The 26,773-nt window shown below is 41.2% G+C and overlaps 2 protein-coding genes across 4 annotated transcripts; both read left to right on the top strand.

Moving 5' to 3' along the window:
* The first annotated feature begins 578 nt into the window (after positions 1-578).
* Positions 579-8,572, top strand: lrit3a (info leucine-rich repeat, immunoglobulin-like and transmembrane domains 3a). Its single transcript, XM_086084622.1, has 4 exons — positions 579-916; positions 3,594-4,060; positions 5,300-5,605; positions 6,439-8,572. Exons 1-4 carry the CDS (start codon positions 801-803, stop codon positions 7,461-7,463), a joined length of 1,914 nt encoding a protein of 637 aa, XP_085940748.1. The 5' UTR covers positions 579-800; the 3' UTR covers positions 7,464-8,572.
* A 2,152-nt stretch (positions 8,573-10,724) lies between these two features.
* On the top strand, positions 10,725-25,642 carry egf (epidermal growth factor). 3 transcript variants are annotated; one of them, XM_086084620.1, is made up of 21 exons: positions 10,725-11,148; positions 13,265-13,340; positions 13,602-13,783; positions 14,883-15,110; positions 15,190-15,392; positions 15,481-15,591; positions 16,727-16,849; positions 17,558-17,680; positions 18,210-18,335; positions 18,434-18,570; positions 19,019-19,167; positions 19,462-19,566; positions 19,682-19,899; positions 19,985-20,152; positions 20,793-20,939; positions 21,030-21,149; positions 21,368-21,506; positions 22,137-22,301; positions 24,593-24,689; positions 24,897-24,993; positions 25,082-25,642. In XM_086084620.1, exons 1-21 carry the CDS (start codon positions 11,099-11,101, stop codon positions 25,264-25,266), a joined length of 2,949 nt encoding a protein of 982 aa, XP_085940746.1. In that variant the 5' UTR covers positions 10,725-11,098; the 3' UTR covers positions 25,267-25,642. The 3 variants fall into 3 exon arrangements, with proteins under 3 accessions (XP_085940746.1, XP_085940745.1, XP_085940747.1); XM_086084619.1 differs by having other exon boundaries at positions 13,141-13,340; XM_086084621.1 differs by lacking the exon at positions 21,030-21,149 and having other exon boundaries at positions 13,141-13,340; positions 21,197-21,506.
* The last annotated feature ends 1,131 nt before the right edge of the window (positions 25,643-26,773 follow it).

The raw sequence follows: 26,773 nt of genomic DNA, 5'->3' as shown, positions 1-26,773 counted from the left end.
TGGCCTTTTGTGAGGGATGGGGCCAGTCAGGCCATAAATCACATCCCAAATTACACTTTGCGCTCTGTTGCCAGACAGAGCGTTTGCACACATCTGGCACACAAAGAAGATATTACGTTTACAATTTGGTTGTTTATCCAGTCGTGTCAGAGAATCAAGCAGGTGTAGAAAACCAGAATATGATATGTGTATATTCTTAGAACGATGGATTTTGAATATTATATCACACATAACAGTGAGTGGTACAGTATGCACTAATAACATAAAGTCTCCAAATCCTAATTACAACCCAAACTTCAACCATAACCAATCTAAACCAACTATAACCCCAACTCAACTAAATCCACCGATTTGTATCTATCTCACTGAGCAGCCATTTTGTCACTTGCTGTTGACTAAAAATGACATCCCAGCGCATAAGAGGTAAGAGCTCAGGTAAGAAATGTCACATGACCAAACCCAGAAAACAGGTGAGCCGTGATGGTCACATAAGGGGAACCCTTCCGGAAGAGGCGGATTAGCGATTAAAGGGCCTGCTGCCGAGCTTGCGTGACCCTTAGAACCCAAAGAAATCCTCGGCTAATCTTGGCAAGGCTGGGAGGGTTGTGCGATTAGCATCTCACAGGTGACCTGTACTGTAAGTCCATCGCCAGCCTGCCGACGCTTATGGACTTTGAAAGCGATTTTCTTTGTTGTCTGTTTGTTTTTTGGAAGGAATCCTTGGAACTTGTAAAGAATCCTGATGTCTTTTTTCCTGATCAGTCCTCCAAGTGACTGTTTGGGGTCCTCTTGGTGAAATCATGCATCAAATCCTCCGGTCGTTGGTGTTAATATGCTGCTTTAACATGGCTCGTCCCTTCTGTCCATCCCAGTGCACTTGTGTTTCCCATGGACGTAGTGATGGAGCGGGAACCAGGTAACTTTTCTTCACATTTTCATATTTTCACGGGTTTGTTATAAAACTTGAGTTGGGCATCTTAAAATATTCAAGAGTTCAGTGATTCTCCGTTCATTGTGAGAGTTAGGTTCCAGACCCACCTGTGGTACACTCTAAAAAAAAAAAAAGAATTGTTGAACCAACTTAAATTTAAAGTGAGAATTGTTGACCAACTTAATTGCGTTGCTTCAAGTGGTGACATGCGATAGAATTAAGTTAATCCAATTCAATATATTAAGTTTAATTAATTATGAGGTCATTAAGTTTAATCACTTGAGTTCATTAAACTTAATATATTAATCGTCAACGATTCTCTTTTTAGAGTGTAGGTGAAAATTTGCAATAAAGAGACCATGTCAAAAATATATACATGCTTTAAACACATAAAAAGTTATTATAACACACTTTTTAAACACACTGCATTTGAAAATAATAATAATAAGTTCAAGCAAAAAAATATATGAAAAAATGGAATAAGAATTTAAAACATTTGTTTTATTGTTTAAGCCTTACCCTCCCACATGGTGTAGTTAACCCATTTTTTTGTATCTGCTTGACAGAAAAAAATCTGTGATATAGAATAGGTGGATGATATAGGGAAGGTAAAAAGTGATATATCGATTCATCCATCAATTGATCCAACTTCATTTGCTTATCAGGGTCGGGTCGCTAACTTCCCTCTCTTCGGCCACTTCGTCCAGTTCTATAAACATACACTTTTCAACCAAACAAATCTAAACCAAACATTTCAACAGCGATATAGCTGTGGATGCTTTTTTTGACCAAATAAAATGTAGTCACATTGATTAAAAATCTGGCGTTTATCCATGTACTGAGATAACACGTGTTTACGGTGTGGTAATGTCCCATTAATTCCTGAGGGAGCCCTAATTAGCACTGGTCTCTATCGCTACCCTGCTGTATTGCTAAGCTACGCTAGGAGAAAAAGTATGATAATATAGATAAGAAGTAGCTTGTGCACAAAAACTAAATACCGCAGGTATCTACTCTACTTTATTCTACTCTACTCTTCAAAAGCCTCGCCTCCACTAACAAATCTACCCGGCTCTACTCTACTCTACTCTACTCACTTTTTCTGGTATCTACCTGCTCCTTTGCGGTTAAAAAAAAAAAAGTAGCCCAGTTCCAAAACGTGATGTAATTATTTTGGAGGCCAATGATTGGTTTGAGACATGTCGTCATCAATTTGCAGCTGCGCAAATCACCACCCCGGGAAAACAGCTGCCATTAACGATGAAGAGAGGACAACAATGGCTTCCAAACAGATTAATGCTTGGACTTGTGAGGAGGTGCAAACCTTTTTTAACATTATTGAACGCAGTCTTCTGGTTGCTGCAATATTCATTCGATGTCTTCAGGCTGAAATAATCAGGCACAAACCATTGTTTGCGCTCTCCATTGTTTTTGCTTGTGTGTGCAGTGCACGCTAGCTGCGGTCGCTTTAGCATGACATCACTGGCCAAGTGAGGAGGGGCTCCCGGGTGGTGGCCGTGGCAGTGGAGACGCACTGCTTTTTGGTGTAGAGCAGAGTAGAGTAGGGTAGATACCGTTGGTAGAAACGAGGCTTATGACTGACAGTAAAATATATTTTATACTTGAGTACAACACTGGTCAAAAGTTTAGACACACCTCATTCAATGTGTTTGCTTTATTCTCATGACTATTTACATTGTAGATTCTCACTGAAGGCATCAAAAAGAATGAACACATGTAGAGTTATGTACCTAAAAAAAAAAAGTGAGAAATAACTGAAAACATGTTTTAGATTATAGTTTCTTCAAAATAATAATAATAATGCATTCGATTTTTTGGGACACTCAAAGACGCTTCACAGTGGATACATTAATCGTGCGCACACACATTCACACTCTGGTGGCGGTAAACTACTTCAGCCACAGCTGCCCTGGGGCAGACTGACGGAAGCCGGAAGCGTGGTTGCCAGTGTGCACCTACTGCCCTTCTGACCACCACCATACATTCGCACCTTTCAGACACCCGTGTGAGTGGCACTAGAGGTAATGTGTGTGTGAAACGTCTTGCTCAAGGACACATGACTCATGGGGGAGCGCTGATCAAACAGCCAACCTTCCGGTTACTGGTCTCTACACCCTGAGCCACGGCCGCCACGTAAAAAATACCCACCCTTTGCTCTGATTACTGTTTTGCACACTCTTGGCATTCTCACCTGTGGGAACTCCTTCAATACTGTTCGAAAAACATTTCAGGTGACTACTCTTGAAGCTCATCAAGAGAATGCCAAGAGTGTGCGAACATTTTTTATCAGAGCAAAGAGTATTTTGAAGAAACTAGAATATAAAACATTATTTTATTTTAGTACATAACTCCACATGTGTTCATTCATAGTTTTGATGCCCTCAGTGAGAATCTACAATGTAGTCATGAAAATAAAGAAAATGCATTGCTGAGGTGTGTCCAAACATTTGGCCCGTACTGTACATTTTTGAGTCTGTACTTTTTTTTTTACTTCACCTTTTTGAATAGGAGTTGAATGAGTACTTCTAGTTTTGCCAGTCCTCTTTAGACAAGTATCTTAACTTCCAATTAATTACTAAGTGTGAGTCCATTTCCCACATCCAGATTTCAACCACATTCACAATTCCAATTCCATCCCCAGGTCCGTGCTCTGCAATGACCCCGACATGTCTGATATCCCCGTCAACGTCCCGGTGGACACCGTCAAGCTTCGGGTGGAGAAGACCGGCGTCCGCCGAGTGCCGACAGAAGCGTTTTACTACCTAACAGAGCTCCGTTACTTGTGGATCACATACAACTCTATCACCTCGGTGGACACGGGGAGTTTCTACAACCTCAAAGTGCTCCACGAGCTGAGGCTGGACGGCAATGTGATCTCTGTGTTCCCATGGGAGTCCCTCAAGGAGATGCCCTTGTTGAGAACCTTGGACCTGCACAACAACAGGCTTGCCAGCATTCCTGCTGAGGCTATACCCTACCTGATGAAGATTACGTACTTGGATCTATCCAGCAACAAATTAGCCACCCTACCCTCGGACCTCATGGATATCTGGCCACCGTTTAATGGCGAGCCGGTTACATCAAACGCCTCTCAGAAGGTGGTGCTGGGTGAGTACCAAGGATCGTGTCACAAGCAGGACAGGTCAGTCTTAATTACATCAGCCAGTTGGTTCCATCAGCCTGCTACTAAGCTAGCCAAATTGATTCTAATCACCCAAACGTACGAGCGCCAAGGACCATCAATTGAGCACATTCTAATTAAGTGACTGCACAGTTCAAGCTCATTGTCCACAGTTAATTTATCACCCTAATTAAGTGGAGAATGAATGATCTGACTGAAAAACATACGCGTATATTCATGAATCTAGCATTCAGTCACGCATTGACTATGCATACAATGATGCCTTCAGTAATTACAGGCTATGGACGACATCATTTTAGCATCTCTGATCCCAGTATGTAGCGAATCAATGCTTGGGATTGCTATAGTTACCCTATTCTTCATTCCAAAGCATGAAATGGCCCCTTTTCACATACACTAATACGTTATGTGTTTCATGGCATATGCTGTACTTGACGAAGATGTCCAGAGAAGACCATCTTTCTTACAATCAAAACATGTCACATTCATAATTACTGAGTGAAACGGTCTATAACAGTAGCATTATTAATGCTGATAGATCAAACTGTTACTTTTACTTCATTTTAACACGCAAATGCTGTAATCTATTGACGTGGCTGATGAGTGGCCACACACCGAATAAAGGACAGGGCTAGATTAGGTGCACTGGCTGACACTGTTAGGACAGCTAATCTGGTTAAAGGGATTTGATATGCACTGGGGACATGTTTTCTTATTGTGTGCAACAGGTGCTCGCACAGTCACTTGTTATGAATACACAGCCCTTGCTCTAATTTTATGAGGCTAAAACAACATTTCAAGTAATCTAGTCAGACAATTATTTATTTACTTTTGACAGGCAGAGCAATTGAAATACTAAATTTTGAGGGAGACACTGGCTGCTGGGTGAATGTATGGGGTCCTCTGTCACCAACTAGCTTCTCTGAATCTAAACCTCACTAACACCTAAAATTTTGACTCACAACTAGAGCAAAAAAAAAAAAAAGCAAAAAAAAAGGATACACAATTTTTTTTTTGTGGGTGGTATGCCTTGAGATTTTTCAAAATAATGTAAAATAAGTGTTTTCACTCAACAAAGGTTGGTAAATACCCCACAAGAAAATGACAAAAAAGACTAAATCAAACAAATTCCCAATCATATCTTATGCCTGAACTACATACAGTATATACAATGAAAACCTGATTCCCCTAATTCATATTTCTAGGCCTCCAAGACAACCCCTGGTTCTGTGACTGCAAGATCTCCAAGTTGATCGAGATATCCAAAATGGCAGTCACGCCCGTGGTTCTGATGGACCTGTTCCTGACCTGCAGTGCACCCGAGAACCTAGCTGGCGTTCTCTTTCAGCGTGCCGAACTCGACAATTGTGTCAAACCCTCGGTCATGACGTCTGCGACCAAGATTACGTCTCCGCTGGGGAGTAATGTTCTCCTGCGATGTGACACAACAGGGTACCCGACACCAAGCCTCTCCTGGGCTCGGTCTGATGGATCACTAGTCAACAACACAGGTATTAAGCTCTTTGTAACTGTTCTCATAGTGGGGTCACTAATTCTATACTGGTATATTCATCTGGCTTTGGTGTAGGCAGCATGGGTTCAGTTATACCACTCGGTGTTGGTGCAATTTTCTCTACATCATTCCCAAAAAGTTTGAGATCTTGGGCTTTCGGTTAACTGCACTATAGCTGTTACAGGTCAACTCCATTTCACATTCTCTAAACTTTTGAATGCAACTCCAATTGTTCAATGCATCTGTGATTTTTGCACAACTTGCTGATCTTTAACAAGGAGCTCAACAGCAAAATTCAAAACAAGTGTTTAATCCATGGAAATTTCCAAAGCCTTCTAACCCTTTCTGTGACACTTCCAGTCCCTCTGTTGCAACCTGCTGTAGACACTCGAAGCTCAGTGTCCACTTAAATCTGAGAACATTCTGTTTGAAGCCTTGCAATGGCGAGGTACTATTGCTCAATTGTTAGGCATCATCTCATAATGTGAAAAGAATGATGACAAGTACTGTTTAAATCACAATTCTTTACTGTTTCAATACCAATTCTAACTAAACCAAGAAATGTAAGTCCAATCAAGGATCACACACCTGTTGTGATTTTTTCCTCCTTGTTTGAGAACAGCAAATGGTGCAAAAGGTACTGCCATGTTGAACAGTTGGACATGCACGGTCCAAAGTTTAGGGAAGGTGAAATGGATGTTCCCCTCAATGCGAAATATCTCTAACTTTTTGCGAATAGTGTATTGAATGATGAATTCCTGTAGAGTTTGAAAATAAATCAACAAAACGTTTCCAGGTCTTCGTATTGACATTTCTTGCTTGGCTCCACAGTACAGGAATCACCAGGTGACGGCATCCGATGGTCCATCATGAGCCTACATGGCATCTTACACAAGGACGCCGGGGACTACAGCTGCAAAGCCAAGAATGACGCCGGTACAGCAGACGCCACCATATCCGTTTCAGTGGCCGGCACCATAAGCACCACCATCTCTCCACCGATGCCCGGTGCTGGGACGGGACCGACAGGTCCAGACTGGATGTACAGTACGAGAACAGGCGTGACCCTCTCAACGTCGACCGTGCCCATGGTCCCAACAAATGCAGTTGCCCTCTCGGCTAAGCCAAAAACAATCTCTGGTGACCAAAGGGGTTCGCTCAAGCCTGCAAAGATCCAGCAAGGCAGTGGCGGGCGGAAGTTTGTGTCGGATGAAAAAAGTAAGAAAGGTGACACGTCAAAGTTGGTCAAAGACTTAGAGATTGTGGAGGAAACATCTGACAGTGCGGTTCTGGTATGGACGGCAGAGGGTCTACCCAAGAACTCTCCCCTCACTGTTGTTTATTCACCTTATGGCGAAGACGGCGAGGATGACTACAAAAGAACATCGGAGACGACTGCAGGCAGTGGCAAAATCCTGCTGGACGAACTTTCACCTGGTATTAGGTATTCGGTTTGCCTTGTGGCCAAGGGTAGTGTTGCCGCAAAAGACCCTTGCATTGACTTCTACACACTGGACAATGTGGAGGATGGAGAACAGAACCAGTTTTTCGTCATCCTCAGCGGCATCGCCTGCGCCTTGGCATTGCCGCTCATTGGGCTTCTGCTCTACAAGATCCTCGGCCTCTACTGCAAGGCGAGCGAGGCAGCTCCGGATGAAGAGGAGCTGGAGAAGGAAAGTTATGTCAAGTTTGAGACTATCACCATGAAGCAAAGGAACATGAACCCTCATCCAACAGAGCTTTGGGCAAGGAGGCCCACCCACGAGTCGGAACGGCTGCTGCTGTGCTCTCGCTCGAGTATCGACTCCCAGATGACTTACAAGAGTGACAGTTCGCGGTCTGAGTATTTCTGTTGATACCAGAACGCCGTGCTCGGAAAAATTATTTGCATTTAAATGCCTTTGATAAACCATTGAAAAAAGTTAACATTGAGAAGTTAAAACACATACATTTCTAAAGACATAAATGGGAATTTAGCAGTGGTGGGCTGTACATTTGGTACCTGGGCCTTTAGTGGGGATTTATCCGACTAAGCCACCCCTTAATACCAGAACCAACACAACACAATTATCGAAACCATCAATACCACACAAAAATACAACTGTGCCACATACATCATCTGGTACAATTCAGAATCAATATTTATCTAACAACACGACAAACACATAGAAACACTTCATAAAATACATCATGCACCAGAGATGCTTATGATTAAACGTAGTTATGTGGGCAGATTGCTGCAGACATGTTTTACTATCAAACATGTCTTGCTCTGATCAATAGCCATGTGACGGAAAAATGCTAAAATTATTGTGGGCCAGCTTGTGAATTTGAAATCCGATTGGCTATTGATTAAAGAAACAGTCTCATTCCTAATAGTTTAAGTTACATTGACTAGCACAACTGACTCTGAAGTTCCTAGGCAGTAAAGACAGAGCGCAACACATAGAGGCTAAAATCTAAGACTAAAAAATGTAATATACACAACTGGAAGTAGTGCAACCAAGAGAAACGCAGCAGAATGAAGAGAAAAAAAAGATGCACTACTACGATTTAGAAAGCACTTATTTAACACTCCCACAGGTTTGTTTCTATGGTTGACTGATATTGTTATGCATGCCCTTATCCATTTTTGTAGCCTTATATCAGTTAAAAATTTTCAGAGGGTGTCACGCCAAGCCAACACCGTTGTTGGACTTGCGCATATTATCAATCAAAGTGGTTTCTTGTGATATTCAATGCCAAAATGTAATGTGTTAGATATGAATATCATATGCTAGACTAGTCAAGTCATTCATTCATAGTCACTTCCTGTCATCAACAACATCCAAGTATGCCTTACCTGACAAATGTTTATACAATGTGACTCATCTGAAAGGTTGCCACTTTTCATCTTTATAATGTGTATATTTGTTTTTAAGACTATTATGTACATTTCCATGTGTTTTAATAAAATGAAATACAGCAGAAATGTCATATAACTCCGGTAATAAGGCAAAGTAACCTATATTGGTGTGTAGGGGATTAGTGAAATTGGTTGGAAGGGTAAACAAACAAAAATGTTTGTCTATAAATATTTAACATGGCATATATTTGACTTATTCTTTAAAAATACTCAACTTTTTACTTTTCTGTGGCATTTAAGGGTACACATGGAAGTTACTGGTTATGGTTAAGTAGCGTTAAGATTATGAGGTAATCTCCCCTGTAATAGGCTTTAACAGGGGAGAGTTAAAAAATATATATTATTAGTTTATTACCAATAGCTCCCCAAGAGTTTGAAAACCCCTGAAATAGGGAGCATAAAGACTGAGAGTTATTTGAGCTGAAGAGTTTCCGATTTAGCCTCTTCCCCAATGATGTGTAAGAAGAAATGTGGCTGCAGTGATGCCCAAGACAGCCGAAAAGCAAACATATTACTGCGCTCATTGTTCATCATCCAGCATAGGAGGTGGAAGAATTGTGAGAAAAGGTCATCGCCCCGGCCACTGCTGGACTCAAGGACTGAGTGAGCTGCATAAATCTTGCAGTGCTCTTCTACGAAGTTACTGGTGACTCGGGAGCTGACAAAGACTCGCAGTCACAACGGCTATGAATAGAGGGTTTAGTCCCTGACATTTGCTAGTTGTTCTCCAAACAATTAAGGGTAATGCGCTCAGCCAATGCCGTTCTCTCGAAATTACTCATTCCTTGCAGGGGCTGATGTACCTCGGGGACTATTTGACACTCTGGTGTCAGAAAACGAGTCTATTGTCCGTGACTGAGGAAGTGCATGTCATTTAGGAATGGTTGGAGTTTACCCAAGTTGAATTTGACCTTGGAGGTTCACATGTCTGTCTCACAGTTCTGACGTTTGGTATTCAAATCTCAGGCTCTCCTGAGTGGAATTTGTGTTTTCTCTGGATACTCTTGAATCTATCTTCCCACACACCAAAAACACGCTAGGGTCATTGAGGTCTCCAAATTGTCCATAGGTGTGAATGTGAGCGTGAATGGTTGTTTGTCTATATGTCCCCTGCGATTGACTGGTGACCAGCCCAGGATTATAGGGAGGTGTTCTCGCCCAAAGTAAGCTGTGCTCCAACACATCCGCAACCCAACTGACGATAAAAAGGATGGAGGAAGTTTCGGCTATTGACTGGTGACCAGGCCAAGGTGTAACCTGCTTCTCTCTCCAAAAAGTTAGACAGGGTTGACTTCAGTTTAACCTTTAATAGTGATCCATCAATTTTCTTCTACTTTCTGGGGTTTAGGTCACCAACCTAAGCAGAGAAGCCCAGACTTCCCTCTCCCCAGCCACTTCCTGCAGTTCTATCGGGGGATCCCAGAGAGGTTCCCAAGCCAGCTGAAAGTTTTTGCAACGTATCTTGGGTCTTCCCCAGGGCCACCTTCCAGTGGGTTGTGCCTGGAATACCAGGAAAGCGTCCAAGAGGCATCCTAAAAAGATTACCAAGCCACCTCATCTGCGACTCTAATCTGAGTCCCTCCCCGATGACTGTGCTTCTCACGCCAAGAAAAGTGATTCCCAACCAATTATCCACTTTCACCTAATTGGCTTGTAAATCATTATACTGTATACTGTATTCACAACAAACACACAAAATAATGTATTGCCAGAATGGAGATACTGTACCAGTCCAGATCCAAGTAAGATGGGATAGGCTCCAGCTCACCAATGGCCCTGAATAGGATAGGCAGTAGATTCCCAACCAATTATCCGATTTAATTGAATTGGTTTGAAATCTATTTATTTACAACATATTAATCCTTGTCCATCTATCTATGCCAGCGACGTATAGTGATATGCAGAACAACTATCTGTTCTGTGCTGGTGAGATGAGATCATCACATTTCTGTTTATAGTAGGCAGTACATTTTGTGACTTTCTGAGGACAAATGATGGATATAGGAGATAGCTGCATGGATGTAATTTAACCCTAAAGCCCAAACTGATTTGTCATGTAAGTCTCACAGACACAATCAGGAATCTACATGGAGAAGGGACATGTCTCTCAGGGGGGAGGTGTGAGGCCAAATTGCTATTGTGTGGGACTTTTCTACAGGGCCCGACCTCATTGCTGGCATTTTCCACATTCTGCCTCGGGACACTGACTTAAAGGAGGTTTCGCTCTAGCGCTGGGGTTTGCTTGTGCAAAATTTACCAAGGGGGTGTCAGGAATTTCAATCTTTGCTTCCAAAACAGACTGGCAGCATGGGGGCCAACGCGGGGCATGCGCAGGATGTGCACGCTATTTTCTAGCATCTTCACTTTGAGACTTGGGACACCTGTGAAGTCGTAACCCTCGCCACAGGGTGACATGCAAACGGTCCATGCGCAGATGTCGCTTCGTTCGGGGAAATTCTTCCACGCCGGGGCTGTTTGTAGGAATGCCTAAGGCAAAGTGAACGGGATTATGTTGGCTGCGACGCTCACGACAGTGCTGATCTATCTCACGGTGCAAAATAGTGGCGCTTTGGCCCTGGGCACGGCATGCTGGGACGAGAGGTTGACACGGGCGGGCAGAAACAGCAGCTGTGTCGGTGAGTTTGTTTCGCCATTAAATGTCTTAGGGGGGGAAATTGTAGTACATCTGTTTGGGATGCTGATTGAGGTACATATTGTGTTTTTTTTCTCTTTTTCTTCTCTTCTTAGATATATAGCTGTATTATCAAACACAGTGGCTCTCAAACTAGAGGCCCAGGCTCCCCCATATCTTGAAGACCACAAAATAATTTGCAATAAATTATTATGCTGTATTATTTTAGAAATTCAACCTACGTAGTACCAATTTAACAAACATCTTAGCTTAGACCAATTAAAAGCGCTGACATATCACATAAATATGACACATCCCGGCATTATTATAAAAAAAATTTAGAACAAAGGCATATTTTTGAGAGTATAGTCCTTTTTTTGGAGAGAGCGAGAGAGAATACAGGCTCTTTTTCAGAATAAAAGGTGTACCGGTAATATTACAAGAATAATGTTGTAATTTTAAAATCTTCTCTTGTTAAATGTTGACATTCAGGGTTGGGACTCAGGGTTACTTCACAAATGTATTCTGATACATTTAGTAGTTAGTTACCTGATTAAAAATGTAGCTAGAAATATAATGTGATTTTTGAGGAATGCTAGCGTAGTGATCATTTGAAAATGTAAACACTGGTAGAGATTTATAAATAAACAGTGTTGCATATTGCCGATATTTGATTATCAGAATTCAATAACAATCAGTAAGTTCACATAAAAGAATATCATAAATTATTAATAACATATAATAAGATTCATCCATCCATAAAATACTGTAAATGTAGCATTTCTTTCAAAGAGTTTATCAAAGACTAGAGAATTGTATTTGTAGCTTTTGTCGTGTTTATCCGAAACCCAAACTTGAAAAAAAAAAGATTTGCTAGCTGTGTAACATCCATCCATCCATCATCCAAAGTTTGTAATTTTTTTCCAAATGACTATGTGTTTGCTATGTGAGTGAAATGGGGGGGATAAGAGTATAAGCTTCTTTGTACACGCAAACACTTGTAATTTTGATACAATGATGATGAAATGTCAATGACATCAACCATGAAAATTTAGCAGCTGGTATTTGGAAAATGGTGTTTAAATAGTAAAGCTGTGGGTGATTTGTGACGGGACAGTGAAATATTTACTTACGAGGTGCGGGCACAGGACTAGCCCGATAGCTCCCCCACTTTGACAGCTCACACTTTTCTTAGTAATCTAAAATGAATACGTTCTCCAGTCACCGTCATTTGCCACCGGGTACAAATGAAACATGCGTTCTCATAGTGTTGGATGAACACCACCTACAAATTCAACAATAATGCTGACCGTTCCATGAACCTCAATTTCATTATGTTGCTTGCCAGCCATCGCTCATTGTTTTTCTTCATTCCGCAGAGTCGAGGCAGTATCCATGGTTGCACGTAGTGATATTACCATGATAGAACAACACAACAAATAAGGCATGTGTCAACGTCTGCCACTCACTTTTAAGGCCACCCCAATAACTATTTTTCCAACACTATTGGGAAATAGATAAAGTCTTTGTTGCTATCATTTCTTTATAAAGACTTTATTCACAAACCAGCTAAAACTTCTACAATCTTTACCTCTCACTGCTTAAACAGCAATAGAAAAGTTCTTCGGGACAATTTAAACCCTGGCCTAATTCCTTCCAGCCAGCGATTCAGGTCCATAAAGGCAAAAAAAAAAAAAAGTTTGAAGAAGAGCTTTTATCCCAAAGCCATTACCCTCCTGAATGGAAATATGACCTGACAGTCCCCAGCTATATTTATTAAAAAATCGTATCCGCATCAGCAAAGGCACTTCATTTATTTGCATATACTTTATTCATCTGCAGAGAATTGACTGACTGCACTGACTGGGCATCATCACTGGTGGCATTTCTAAGGTTTAGCTTTTAATCTTGTCGTGCTGCTGTGCAATGATCCATTGCAACCTTGAATTTGAAGCTGCTCCGGGACAGACAGATGAAAACAATGCCTTGTGTTAAGCTTTGCAGCCCTTCCTGATCTTCGGCCAAGGCAAATCCATACACAGGATGGGCCTGGACGGGAAGAATCAGAGACGGCTGGTGGCTGGGGTGGCATCTTCTATCCTGCTTGATTTCCATTTCAGTGAGGAACAAATCTACTGGGCGGACAAGCACGCCGGAATCATCTACAAGTCATCTGTGAGAGGCTTGCTCAGACAGGTGACGTTGAAGCTTTTGATTAGAGGAGTGTCTTGGATCAATTGATTGATTCCATTTAAATAAGGTACACACATAACAACGATTTGAGTCCCCCACACACACACTTTTCAGCTTTTCAGACATTCTGACTTTCCTCTCCAAGATCTCACCTTTGAGGCTGTGGCATTGTAACTAAGCAGTCACATGACCAACACAGTTACAAGAAGCTGATTTGGTTTGCCTTTGGAGGGACACAAATTGTTCGTTTATTTTCTTCCGCAGAAACTGTACTCGTCCGACAAACACATCTCGGGCCTCGCCGTGGACTGGATTTGGAATGCCGTGTACTGGACCAGCAGGGAAAAGGGCCGAATCAAGAGGATTGATACAAACGGGAAAAGTGAAAGGACTCTCGTGAGGCACTTGACTCAGCCAAGCTCCATTGTGATCGACCCCACTAAAAGGTAACACTAGTCAAATTTTATGACAGAAATTTTTAACCTGTAACCCATCTCTTAACATATGATGAGGAAAGTGATTTTAAAGTGTGTGACGTACTTGAGATGACCAGCAAAGAACATCCCAAACCTAACCAAGGTATAACCAAGACTTACCTGTGAGAGGTTGCATGGTGCCACATTGCGTCCAGACTGTTGTAAAACACATAGAAGAAAGAGCAAAGTCTAAGAAACACAAAAAGCTACTTAGGTTACTGTAACTCATCTGGTAACTGTGTTTCAGTTGCAAACGCTTCATCATGTCTTTTTTTATTGAGGTGAATAACTTGTGAAACATGATATAAAACTCTCAATACAACCAGTTCTTCCTCTTTTATATATATATATATATATATATATATATATATATATATATATATATATATATATATATATATATCTGGCAGCAAACTTCCTTATTGGCTATCATTCTGTTTCACGTTATAATCATGGACTCCGTCACTCGCCGCACATGTGAGGAGCTGCCATCGTAAATATTGAACAGGCTTAACATGTCAGCCTGACCGTTTTCCGAGCATATCATGGAGAGAAAGACCCCCTACAGCACAGGATTATTTTGGAGACATTCGATAATGGGCCTTTACAGACTTTGATTGAAAGGAAGGGAAGATGCTCAAATTTATCCCGACTATTAGTTTGTGCACTCAGGTCGCTTCTTAATCATTCCGTTTTCTGTCACAATCATGCAATTTGCGGTACACGGATTTGCCATCATAAATATTCAACAGGTTTAACATTTACAATTGTTGGCCCCAACCATTTGCTATGCAAATCAGAGATTAAAAAAATAATAATAATAATAATATATATATATATATATATATATATATATATATGTATATATATATATATATATATATAAATAAATCACTCAACACACCCCACACCAATAGATAATCGCTGAAGATAGTCTTTTAGAAACATTTGACAATCGGGAGATTGCTGATTGTAAGGGAGGGGAACAAGCGCAAATCCCTGCCAATTGTTGCTATATGCATACTTTTCTTAAATGAACAAATCAGCAAACAAATACTGTATTTGACAGGTTTTTGTTTTGGCTGTCCGGTGGAATGAGCCCGACCGTCCAGCGGTGTGACGTGACAGGACAAGCAAAAATGCTGCTGATTAAAACCTCGCAGCAGTTGAAGGCACTCTCAATTGACTACAAAGACAGAAGACTGTTCTGGGTACAGTTTGGTCTGCAAGGAGAAAGCACCATCGTTTCGTCAGACTACAACGGCAAAGCCCTGCATATCATAGATCAGCCCCTTCAGTAAACACTCTAAAGTTATTTCCAATCCCTTTCCTTTTTTTACTTGTGTGCTTCACATTCTTTTCTCTTGTTTGCTTAGGTCTGATTCGCTGGGAATAGCGCTTTTCCACAAGCACTTATATTACACCAACGCTGCATCCCGAGCAATAAAACGAGTCGACAAGTACACAGGTGGCGAGGATCTGGACGTCAACTTAAAACAAATGGCAAAGGTCCCGGTTGATATCAAAGTGATTCATCCTGACATGCAGCCAATGGCGGACTCACCATTGCCGCTTCCAGGTTTGACTTGACTTACAGTTCAACTTGTATTATTTCTTATAATGCTGGAAACCAATATACAAAATGAATGCTAATTCTTATCAATCAGGATGCGATGAACAGAGCGGCAACTGCGTCAATGTGTGCTCAAGCACTGAGCAGGGAGTTTGTAAGTGCAGCGCTGGCTTTGCTCTCAGTAAACAAGGCTTCCACTGTGAAGGTAAGGTTTTTATTAAAGATGTCGCACCAAAGATTATGCAAAATTGACTTTTTTGAACTTTGTATACAAATATACAATATAAACCAAGTCAATTTTCTGCCTATTTCCCAAAATGTGTCTGTGAGCCAGGTGAACTGAATTATTTGGCTTGTCATCTGATTTGATGTAACAATTTGGATAAATAACTCCACCCCAACACTGAGTTTCTCCACTCATGGCTTGGTAGCTAGGTTGGGCTCAGCACTAGCATTTCCAAGCAATGGTAGGACTATATGAAAGCGCTTTGGGTTTGGGTTGGGAATATAATGGGATTTGTTGTTCGGGTTTGGTTCAGGGTTGGGTAAAGGCTAGGGTTATGGATTTGGATTATGGTTAGGTTTAGTATTAGACGTAGTGTTTATAAAAATATAAAAAAATTAAATAAAACACTAGCGATTACACGGGCACAGGAGACCAAACAAATTGTAGATTGTGTTATGTGTTTTTAACCCGTAATACTATTTATTTCCACTATGGATATGATAGAAATAGAATCAAAGGGAGGGGGTTAAATAGGTAAATATTAGTTAGGTAAAGCCAGGGCTGGACATACAGGGCAGATGGCTGGTGGGTCGGCGTCTTTTGGGGGCTGATGCAATGCTTTTAAATTATTTTGTAGTCAATTAATCCATTTGGAATATAGACAGCAAACTGAACCAACATCAGCCAATATCAGTGGTAGAAATATGTTTTAGGCAAGGGCAGTCAGGAGTTGGACCAGGCCGGGCCAGGCCAGCGGGCTTAAACCATTTATTCATTTATTTTTTGTGCCAGTCCATCTCTGGGTAAAGCTAGGTTTAGAGGTTCAGGAAGGAGGAACTATTTGCCAATGCGTCTTCTACATTTGCCACATTCATGGATCCGCAACACAGATGATGATGGCATGTGCAATTCGGCAGCTTGATAACAAATGCTGCCTCCACAAGGGAAGATACAATCAATGTTTTTACCGTCTTACGGGCACTCATTTTTGTCAATGCCCTGGCTCTATACCCCTGGTAGTCAAAGTAGCAAAGGTTGTTCTAGCCTTGCTGCTTTCACTCAACATGGATTATACATTATCAAATTTATAACTATTTACTGCTGTTTACCTTAGATGTGAATGAATGTGCCCAGTGGAACCACGGCTGCTCTCTTGGTTGTGAGAACATCTTAGGGTCTTATTTCTGCACCTGCCCCAACGGATATGCCCTTCTACCGGATAAAAAAACATGCAGAGGTATAGTGGGACACTTGATTGTCTTGTATCTATGTATAGATTGCTCGTCAGTTTAAATTAGACTTGTTTTGGTTCATGTCATTTAGCTCTTCTTGTTGATTTGCCTTGCAGTCACAACTTTAATGCAACAGAGTCAATTAAAAACGCTGAGTCGCAGACGCTCAGACTGCCTTGACATTGTATGGGAGCAACCGATTGCTTGTACGCTTATTTGGGACAAAACACTGACACTTGTATAGTGCACATATAAAAAATATTGTGCTCATTTGGGACTTATTTTCAGATGTGGGTTGAGTAGCCAACAATTGTACTCATGTAAAAGTAATGTTACTTCAAAATAATATTACTCAAGTAAAAGTAAAAAGTAGTCGCATACAAGTAAAAAAGTGTTTGCTACCTTTGCCATGTTAACAAGTCAAGAAACCACTATGGATATAAAACCATTGACTGCTACTATTGTGTATATTATGTCCAGTATGAGCTAAGATTACATCCCAGATTGCTTCCCACCACACTTTCACCCATTTTTACAGGATTACGATCTGACTTCATAAAGGGATTTTACATAAGAAGCTTGTTGCTAGTTGGACTCCGGGTCCCAGCAATGGCTGGCTGCCTAAAAATAATGTATAGCAAACAACATGTATGCTGCATCTTTTAACAACCTTTATGAAAGGTAAAATTTCTGTGCTCGTTTCCTCTCATCAGAGATCCTAACTTGTGAAGGCAACGCCACTGAGTGTGGTCATGGTTGCCTAGCAACAGATGAGGGTCCCGTGTGTGTTTGTCAGAAGGGCTCTGTGTTAAAGGAGGATGGACAGGCTTGTACAGGTACCCTTTATTATGTGTAATTAATCAGTACAAAGTAAATCAAAAAGAAAGAATAAAATTCACTTTTCTTTCTTCACATGAGAAATAATAGGGAAATACATTTAACATTACTACTGTATAAGAAGTGCACTTTTTAGGATCACGGTTAGGTCTGGGGTAGGTTGAGGATTAGCTGTTGGGTTTGGGTTAGGGCGGTTAAAGTTAAGCCGAGGTTTCCGGGTTTGGTTTAGTGTGAATGTTTCAGTCTGTTAGAGTTTTTTTTTAACACAATTCTTACTTTTTAAAAGACACATAACAGATTAATCATCTTTATTTGCCATGTTCACAAACGTATGCAAAATAATGACCCATCACAGTCATGGTTGTGGTATTTGTGTCAAGCTCAAGGACACAGACAGATGAGTTGGCATGGTGGCAGGCAACAGCTGCCCTGTTAATCATTAAAACAATAACACAATATTATAGGCTACAAGTTGTTACATATAGGTTAACAGTGACTGGCATGACTACTGTATTTTTACTGTTGCAGGATGCTCCTCCGCAGACAAAGGGGGCTGCAGTCAGCTGTGCGTCCATGTCTCCCCCACTAGGTGGCAATGTGACTGCATGCCTGGCTACCAGCTCCACCAAGACGGCAAGCGGTGCGTTGCCTCTGGTGAGTCACACTATTATTGTGAAGTAGCCGATTAACACATCTTATCTCCGTGTGCCCATTTAAGCTTGCACATGCAATCGTTTGTTTTTCGTTTTTAGGACCACCACCATATCTGCTTGTTGCCAGTCTGGTGGCTGTGCATAGAATAAACAGTGATGGAACTGAGGGACAAATCATTGTGGATGAGACCAGAGGAGCAATTGTATCTTTGGACTATGACCCAGTGTCAAATCATGTAAGCAAAACAGTGTTTCCCACAGATTTTAAATCTACCTGGGTGGGTGGACACCGGCAGGCGGGTGTGGGGTGTGTCCTGTTACTACATCTGCTCTAGCCTCTCAATCCACAAAGTGATGGCGAACTAACATTACATGTGGTATATTTGGTTGAAAACTTCTTGGGTGTTGGGTGGTGGCCAGTTTACTTGGGTGGCCCACCCAAGTATTAACATCGTGTGGGAAACACTGCAAAAACAAAAGGCTTAGAATGAGAGTTCAGATAGATACTTTAATTAAATAGCAACAGTGCAAAAGGGTCCTATTTAGGTGTGGGCATGCAGTGACATCTAGTGGACAGATATTGTAACTGAATAATTTTTTTTTCTTTACATTTTTTTTTTAATATTTGGTCACAGTAAAGTGGGGTAAGTGTATTTAATGTTATGCTCTTTCATCACGTTAAAGGTGTACTTTGCCAGCACATCCCAGAAAACCATCGAACGAATCCATATGAACGGCGGGACCAGACAACGCCTCATCACCGACGGCCCAGACTCAAATAACGGGCTGGCTCTCGACTGGATCCATCGTAAAATGTATTGGACCGTTACAAGGTGCGTAGATGGACAGTTTTAAAAATAAGCAAGTTACAAAAATGTTTTCATTCAATATGTGGATTTAGGGGCCTCCTCTCCAATTACATTTTGAAGCACCCTGTATTATAAATCAATCAGCATCATGTGCTTGAACTGTTTCCATCTGTACTGCCTGACTCTCCAGGCGCACCGCAACCCCATTTGAAGCGACTAGAGCATACTCCGTTACTCTCTTTTTGGGGCACTCTAATTCATTAATTTGAACTAAGCTAGGACTTATTAAAGTAAAGGATTTCAATGTGACACTTCCAGACAGTCAATAGTGGTCAGCAGTACCTTGGATGGACTCAATGTGACAACTGTAGTGAGCAGAGGACTCGACAAGCCAACATCCATCACAGTTCATCCTCTGGACAAGTCAGTTTAACAATGAACTGTATTGCTATACTCCAAAATACGTATTTAAGAAAATCCTTATCATATGTACTGACTTAAAACGTCATATATACTACACTTGGTTTCTTATTTTGAGGAAGTTGTTCTGGGCGGATATCGGACACCAACCTACTGTGGAAAGCTGCTCTTTATTTGGGACGGACCGCACAGTGATCGCAAACACTAACCTGGTTGCACCCGGAGGTCTGACCATCGACTTTGCTGAGGATCGTCTATTTTGGTGCGACGGGAGCAGGGTAGAGACCTGCACCCTGGATGGCTCCAAACGACGGATCCTGCTAGAGATCCAAGTAGGTGAGGTTATGAAATGACCATGGTCTATTGATTGACGCTCACCTGTTTCACTGACCTTCACAATTTCCTCTTCCGACTGGCCCAGGCTGGCCATTTGACCTGGCCGTATTTGAAGACAGGCTATGGTTCGTGGACAGGGAGCACCAGCAGCTATTGAGCGTGCACAAGCGGACTGGGAGGGAACTGCATCGTGTCTTTGGTGACCTGGTCCAACCTGCTTCTGTTGTAGTGGTGCATCCGCTTGCTAAACCAGGTACAGCAAATAAAGATGTATTTATTAACCTATATGGGTAGGGATTGGAGGTACAATCCACCCATTGAGGATGAATTGAAAAGGCTGACTTCTATGTATCCACTTGCAACGACCAATCGGAATTTGGAAGTTTGAAAGTCCCATCGAGATAGTTGGGTTAGGGGCTTAATGTCTGTACTTTTAAGTATGCATACTTAAAATAGGGATACAAAGGACCATAGAAATTTTAAGAAAAACATTTAAATTAAAGTTAACTGTAAGATTTTGAAAAATAAGAAAATAATACTATGCCCATATCAACCACAGCAGTCTTGAAAATAGTATTTTTTAGAATGAAAACAGGTAATGTTGACTTTTTTCAAGCTGTAATAAATATACCTATTTTCTTAAAATACACAAGTATTATTTTATGCTTGGATAACTTTTCCAGAGTGTCAGGCAGGGAGGTTATGAAACCCCAGTTCAGGGCCTTTGATGTTGGTTAGTTGTCATCTTAAAATGTGGAAAATGCTTGTTTTAAGCTTCCAGTACCAATAACTTGTCAAGGCAAAATAAGCAAATTGAATTAAATTGAAGAAATTGTATCTTACTTAAGATTTCAGTTTTTGCGGTGTGAATGTTTGACTCTCAGTTTTCATAGGGTTAGGGTTCAACAACAAGCCCATGGGTGTTACATCGCTCCCAGATAAAACACTCAATGATGAAAGCGCACTACACACACCCTCTAACAAAGCTGCTGTGGACTCAGAAGTTGACACGAGGACATTCACAGACAAGATGGTGTCAGGTAACAACAGCATCGATGAAAAATAATTGAAAGCTGTTCATTTTACTATGATTGTAATTCATTTATGTGTTTCCACATGGTGTCTGTCAGAGGAGCTCGAGTGTTATTCGGCAGGACCATGTGGTCCTAACGCAAAGTGTACCCTGAATGCCGGCAGCCCGGTTTGCACTTGTCTAGAAGGTTTCACCAGTGATGGACACTTGTGTGTAGGTGGGTATATGATATCATTCTAGTATAAGAGCAACAGAAAATAAAATATATTGATGAATATAAACTGGAAAGCCACAACTGCAACAAAAATGCAGACTGCTTGAAAAGACGAAGCGCACCTTTGTCTGGTTACCACAGCAACAGGCATGTACATGTAAGTCAAAGTGTGCTCGCAGCTAATTCCAGTTTCATTCCATGTCATCTTCTTTTATTTCTAGATATAAGCAAAACACCTCCGTCGATCACGGCCGGCCACCCTGGAAGCTCCGTGGAGAATTGCCCCTCCACCCATGACTCATACTGCTTGTACCAGGGCATTTGCTTCTACTTCCCAGAGGTGGAAACCTACGCCTGCAAGTAATTCACCTGTGTCTTATTAACTTGGAACTGATCCATCAGAGAAAGGCTCCTTGTTATAATGAATGGTTTCAACCACTAGGGGGTCACTATTATTCAATGAAACCCACAGCAACATTTATAAAGCTGTTGTAGGAAATATGGGTACACTGGGTAGTCACACTTGTCCATGCATATTGTTTTGATGCCTTTACAAAATATTTTGTAATGCCCATGTTTGTTTGACGCTCACAATATGTTTATTATGGCTGTGTTTATCAATCATCCAAAGAAGGAATCGCCGTTTTAGGCCACTCAACAAACCTGAAACTCACTGATATTTGCATTTACTGAAAATGTATATGATTTTTGGGGGGTCCCCAACAGCACCCCTCCAAGATTCACTCAGTAATGCCCCAAAGAACGTTGGAAAAGTAGCCCATGTCACCAGTTTCAACAATGGGCATATGGCACAATGGGGAATTTGCCCAAATTAGCCCTCAATCAGAAACTGATATCCTCAATAGGTGGGCAACAGGGGACAATAATAAACACATTGTTCACTCAATACCTGTATGACAAAGTCAAACAGGCATTATTATCCTCACAAAATATACTGTAATTGAAATAATCAATATTCACCTGTTCTAGCTGTGTGGCGGGCTACATGGGCGAGCGCTGCCAGTTCAGTGACTTGGAATGGTGGGAGCTTCAGCAGGCCGAGGAGGAGAAACGTAGGAACGTAGTCGTCGCCTCCTGCATGGTGCTCCTGATCTGCCTACTCTCCATCGCCGCCTGTGTCAGCTACTGCTACAGGTGAGGAGGGAGGAATTGCTACCTTTAATTTTTGTGCAACATCAATTGTTTGTTTTCCATTTCAGAAATAAATGATGCAGACAACAGTCACTATTTCGAATGAGTGAATGAATGAGAAAAAAATATCCACCAGAGGCCTCTGTTTGTTTACAGAGTAGACATGTGGATAGACACACTTCAGTCCCACCATAAACCTTAACTCATTCAAACACAAAAACATTTAAATAAGGTTTTTAATACTTTGCCCGTCACTCCCAAAAACATATAAAACGTTTGAATGAGTTAAGGTTCATGGTGGGACTGAAGTTTGTCTATCCACATGTCTACTCTGTAAACAAACTGAGGCCTCTGGTGGATATTGTAGCTAGTTGTGCACTTTATTATTAATTATTAACATATAAATTGTGTGTTTTAATACTTTGTCCTTCACTCCCAAAAACGTATTAATACGTTGTTGTTGTTGTTTTTAATGTTAGAACATACAGAAAGAAGGCTTTGATGCAGCTTTTGACCTGAAGAGGTCGCTTAAAGCAAAAGTAGTTATTACAAAAAACGGCCAGCAAGTGGCAGCAGAGTATAAGAGATCAGCCAGGGCCATGTTGCAACAAGCTCTTTTTGCCATTGTTTTCACCAGGAATGTGAATAATGATAAAACTTAGCTATATACTAATGTTAATTGCTGCAAAACGGAAATAGATACAAACTTTTTTTTCCTGATGCAAGAAGAGACTCTAATCTTTCTTTTGGTAGGTTCTGTGTTTTTATAGCAATAGAACACAATATTATGTGGGCCTTGCAAAATTTGTCAAAATCCAATAAAATAGCCAGGAGCGAAAGGGGGTTGCTTCAGTGAAAATGTCTGGGAGTGAATGAGATTAATGAGGACAGATGGTATAGATAACGGGTAGCTGGATGGATTTGGGCCAAATTTGACCAATCTCAACTACGCTCGACTATGGAGGTTTCATTTTACATAAATAATATATACATCATAGAAACATGGTGTTACAAATTACTGTAAAAGCAGTGCTTTGTTATTATCATTGGTCATCATTCTTGTGGGGCTGCTCTAGTGACGAAGGAAAACACCCGGAAACTTAAATTTGGTATGCGTGAGTCGTGTGATGGGAGTGTCTCCAGGCGGCGGGGGGGCCACATGTGGCAGCATGTAGTAGCACCGCGTAGCTGAGTGACGACACAGCTGGAGCATCCGCTCCATTTGATTTCCACCGGAGCCGTTGCTAAGTAGCTGATTTGCTTTGCTGTTGTTTTGCTGGCTTACGGACGAGGCTGTCGGCGTTCGCCATGCATTCTTGACTCGCCTCCATCTCGCGCTTCCATCCTCGCACTTGCCTTGGTCACAGTGCCCCCCTCCCCGTCTGTGGAAGTGGCACGCTTTCAATTACATGCTTGGTTTAGCTTGTTCGACAGCAATTACGCATCAAAATAGGTCATTTCGCTGCGACAAAATGGAGCCGCTGAGGTATGACCCCGCATGGCCGCCAATAGCTCGGCTTCAAATTGCATTCTGCACTTGACTGCAAGTGCACTTGGGCGCTCTTTTTGAGTTTGGTGCTTCAGTATCTTTGCTTAGAGGGGACGGGAAAGAAGCCCCTCATTGCATAGAGATATGAGCCACTGAAGATCTACCCTGGTTTTAAAACTGACTTACCTAAACGCACCATCAAATTCACAGAGAATAACACAAGCACTGGATTTACTTACTAAATCTCTGGCAAGCTACACCAATACATGAGTTGTATCAAAAACGGCCTTATCTTGGTGCTATCTGCAAAGGAACACTTCACACCAGCTCTTACACAGGATTACGTTCACAAACGTGTTGATTTGTATGACAAAGTGCATAATCCAAAGGTGGCAGTAAATCAGATACTGTATGTGCAAATCATAAGCCTCCAGTCTTACTAGGGTTAAGTGCATTAAGTCATATGTCAAGTCATAAACTCTTGCTGTCCTCATTACCCCAAAAAGTTTATTTAGCAATCAGTTTTTTTTCTTTTTCTTTCTTTCTTTTTTTTTTAAACACAAGGATGTCATAAAATTGGCAACGTGTCTACCTGAAGTTAAGTCATGTGACTTTGTGTCCCCCATCTTAGATAAAACCACACTGTAAAAGCAATTTATGTGTCTCGGGATCTGTGCAGTCACCGCCTGGGTCCTTGACCATAAACTTGAATTTATAACATATAATATATGTTATCATATAATTTATAAAGCTAGGGTGCAGTGATTTGAGAGGCAACTCTAATTTTAAATCTTCTACTGTGAAGAACTCGAGGTCTCTTCTGCAAGCAGCCCTCGGCGGATAATGTGAGCGAGACCAGTGTGAAGGACGAGGACGAGATCGCCAAAAACGACGTATGTCAGGTAAGCATATTAGCAAACTATGGTAGCACTGTGGTCCATCACACCAGTGCTTCCTTCCAAAATGGAGTACTTATCAAAAGCATGCACTGGCACAGGCATTTCAAACATCATAGCATCCTACCCATAACAGGGGGTGAATAGCACCCAGGTCACCTGTGCCAGCAGACAAGATTTAGTGTCCCTTAATCAATCACTGTCCGACTGCAGGTCTACACAGCGGTAAAGAACGACCCAAAAGGAGTCATCATCCCAACAACGGGTTGTCCCAGGAGGGCAGTATGTCCATCCTGCTCCTCAGAGACAGGTACTTGAAGCTATTGTGAACATCCAGCAGGTAAATATATAGACCTACATCTTCCAGAATATAATTGGGTTGTTTTTTTTTTGTCTAGGAGACAACCAGTCCGAAGAAACAGGGACATGGTCTAAACTCAACCAGGCGTATGAGTGTTCCATGGTGTCCGCTGCTGCCATGGAGACCAACCAGCAATCCGTCCACGGCTCGAGTCATGCGCCAGATTGCATCTCGCAGACACAACTCCTCAGTGCAAAGTCGGCTGCCTCCTGCGCCGTTTAAGTCTTGCATTACCAGATTTTTACACTAGGGGTCAACAGCGTACTAGATTTTACACAATGGTGTTAATGTAGACGATTCAGTTAGTTTGGTTCTATGAAGCTATTAACTACCGACATTCCAGTATTTGTATTGAAAATAGTGAGTGGTGTAGAAAATGTATGGTTGGATAGTGATGATGATATTTTTGGAATGCCTGGCCAGTTCTGATAATTCCTGTTTAACGAATGGGTGAAACCCATCATTTATTATCATCATATTCAGTAGTCCTTGGATAGGCAACACTGTGCCATATAAACTTTTAGCAGCTGTAAGCAATAACACATAACTGTGACATAAAACTTTATACTGTACTTCTAATAATAAAACTATAATCACAGCTTCTGACTATTGACTCAAGATTTACTCAGAATCTGTTTTTTAATAGTTTTGTTGTAAAATACATTTTTGAACTGACATGGTTGTGTTTTATTTGTTAAATTTTTTGGGGTAGGCTATTCACAGAAAAAATAGCTCAAGGGTCACATGGATATTGATTTTCCTGGCAAGCGCACACTTATTTATACATTGGCCTCCATTAGTACTAACAGATAGAGGGCTAGGGTGCAGTCCAAAGAGCAAGAGTCAATTTATCTTGAATTGCACCTCAATTTGGACAATAGGGAGGGCAATTGAGTCACTGACACTGGGAAGTTGAGTGAACTAAAGTATAGGGGCATTCTACGTACAGAAAGACCGCATTGTAGCCACGGCCCACAGATTTGGAACTAAGCATGGAATTGTCCAAAATGTCTGCCTCATGCGCCAAATCTAGCACAGTGCAACTCAGCCTATGGCTAATGGACGTCCATAACAAATGCCGATGGTGTTTTCACGGCATCATAATACATACTGTTATACTGTTGCTGTATATCATTGATTCAATTTTTTTTAAGACTTTGGTGTTGCACTTTCCTTAAAATAAATTACCATTTTACCCATTACTCTCTCCAGAAGTATGCAAGTACAATCCTGCTTGCTATATTTGTCCACATGCTTCATTTTCTAAAAAAGACTGATGTTGCACTTTATTAAAAAGAACAATTAATTTAGTACTTTACTAAAAAATAAGACAAACTATTGATGCTGCACTTTCCTAGCAAGAAATCAAACCACTGATGTTGCTCTTAACTAAAAATAAGACAAACTATTGATGTTAGAAGAAGAAAAGATTGAAACATTTCTGTGTTATGAAATATTTAGTGCAGACTGTTTAAGCTGTTACTGCTTGGTCACACTGCACTTTCCTAAAAAGAAGTTGAACAATTGAAGTAGCACTTTCCTAAAAAGAAGACAAACGTTTGATGTCACACTTTCTTAAAAGGAAGAATATTTATTGGTGTCAACACTGCTGGAAAAAAAAGACTTAAGAGGTTTTAAGCTCAGGCTGTTCAAACCGTGATAGTGGTATGCATCGTCAATTTCCTAAAAAGAAGACAAACGGTGGATTTCACACCTCGCTAATAAGAAT

This window comes from Leptonotus elevatus, chromosome 9 (genome assembly GCF_054856555.1).
Source record: "Leptonotus elevatus isolate MCC_2025b chromosome 9, RoL_Lele_1.0, whole genome shotgun sequence".
Taxonomy (NCBI): domain Eukaryota; kingdom Metazoa; phylum Chordata; class Actinopteri; order Syngnathiformes; family Syngnathidae; genus Leptonotus; species Leptonotus elevatus.
The sequence above is the reverse complement of the archived record's forward strand: the minus strand, read 5'-3'. Positions and strand labels throughout refer to the sequence as shown.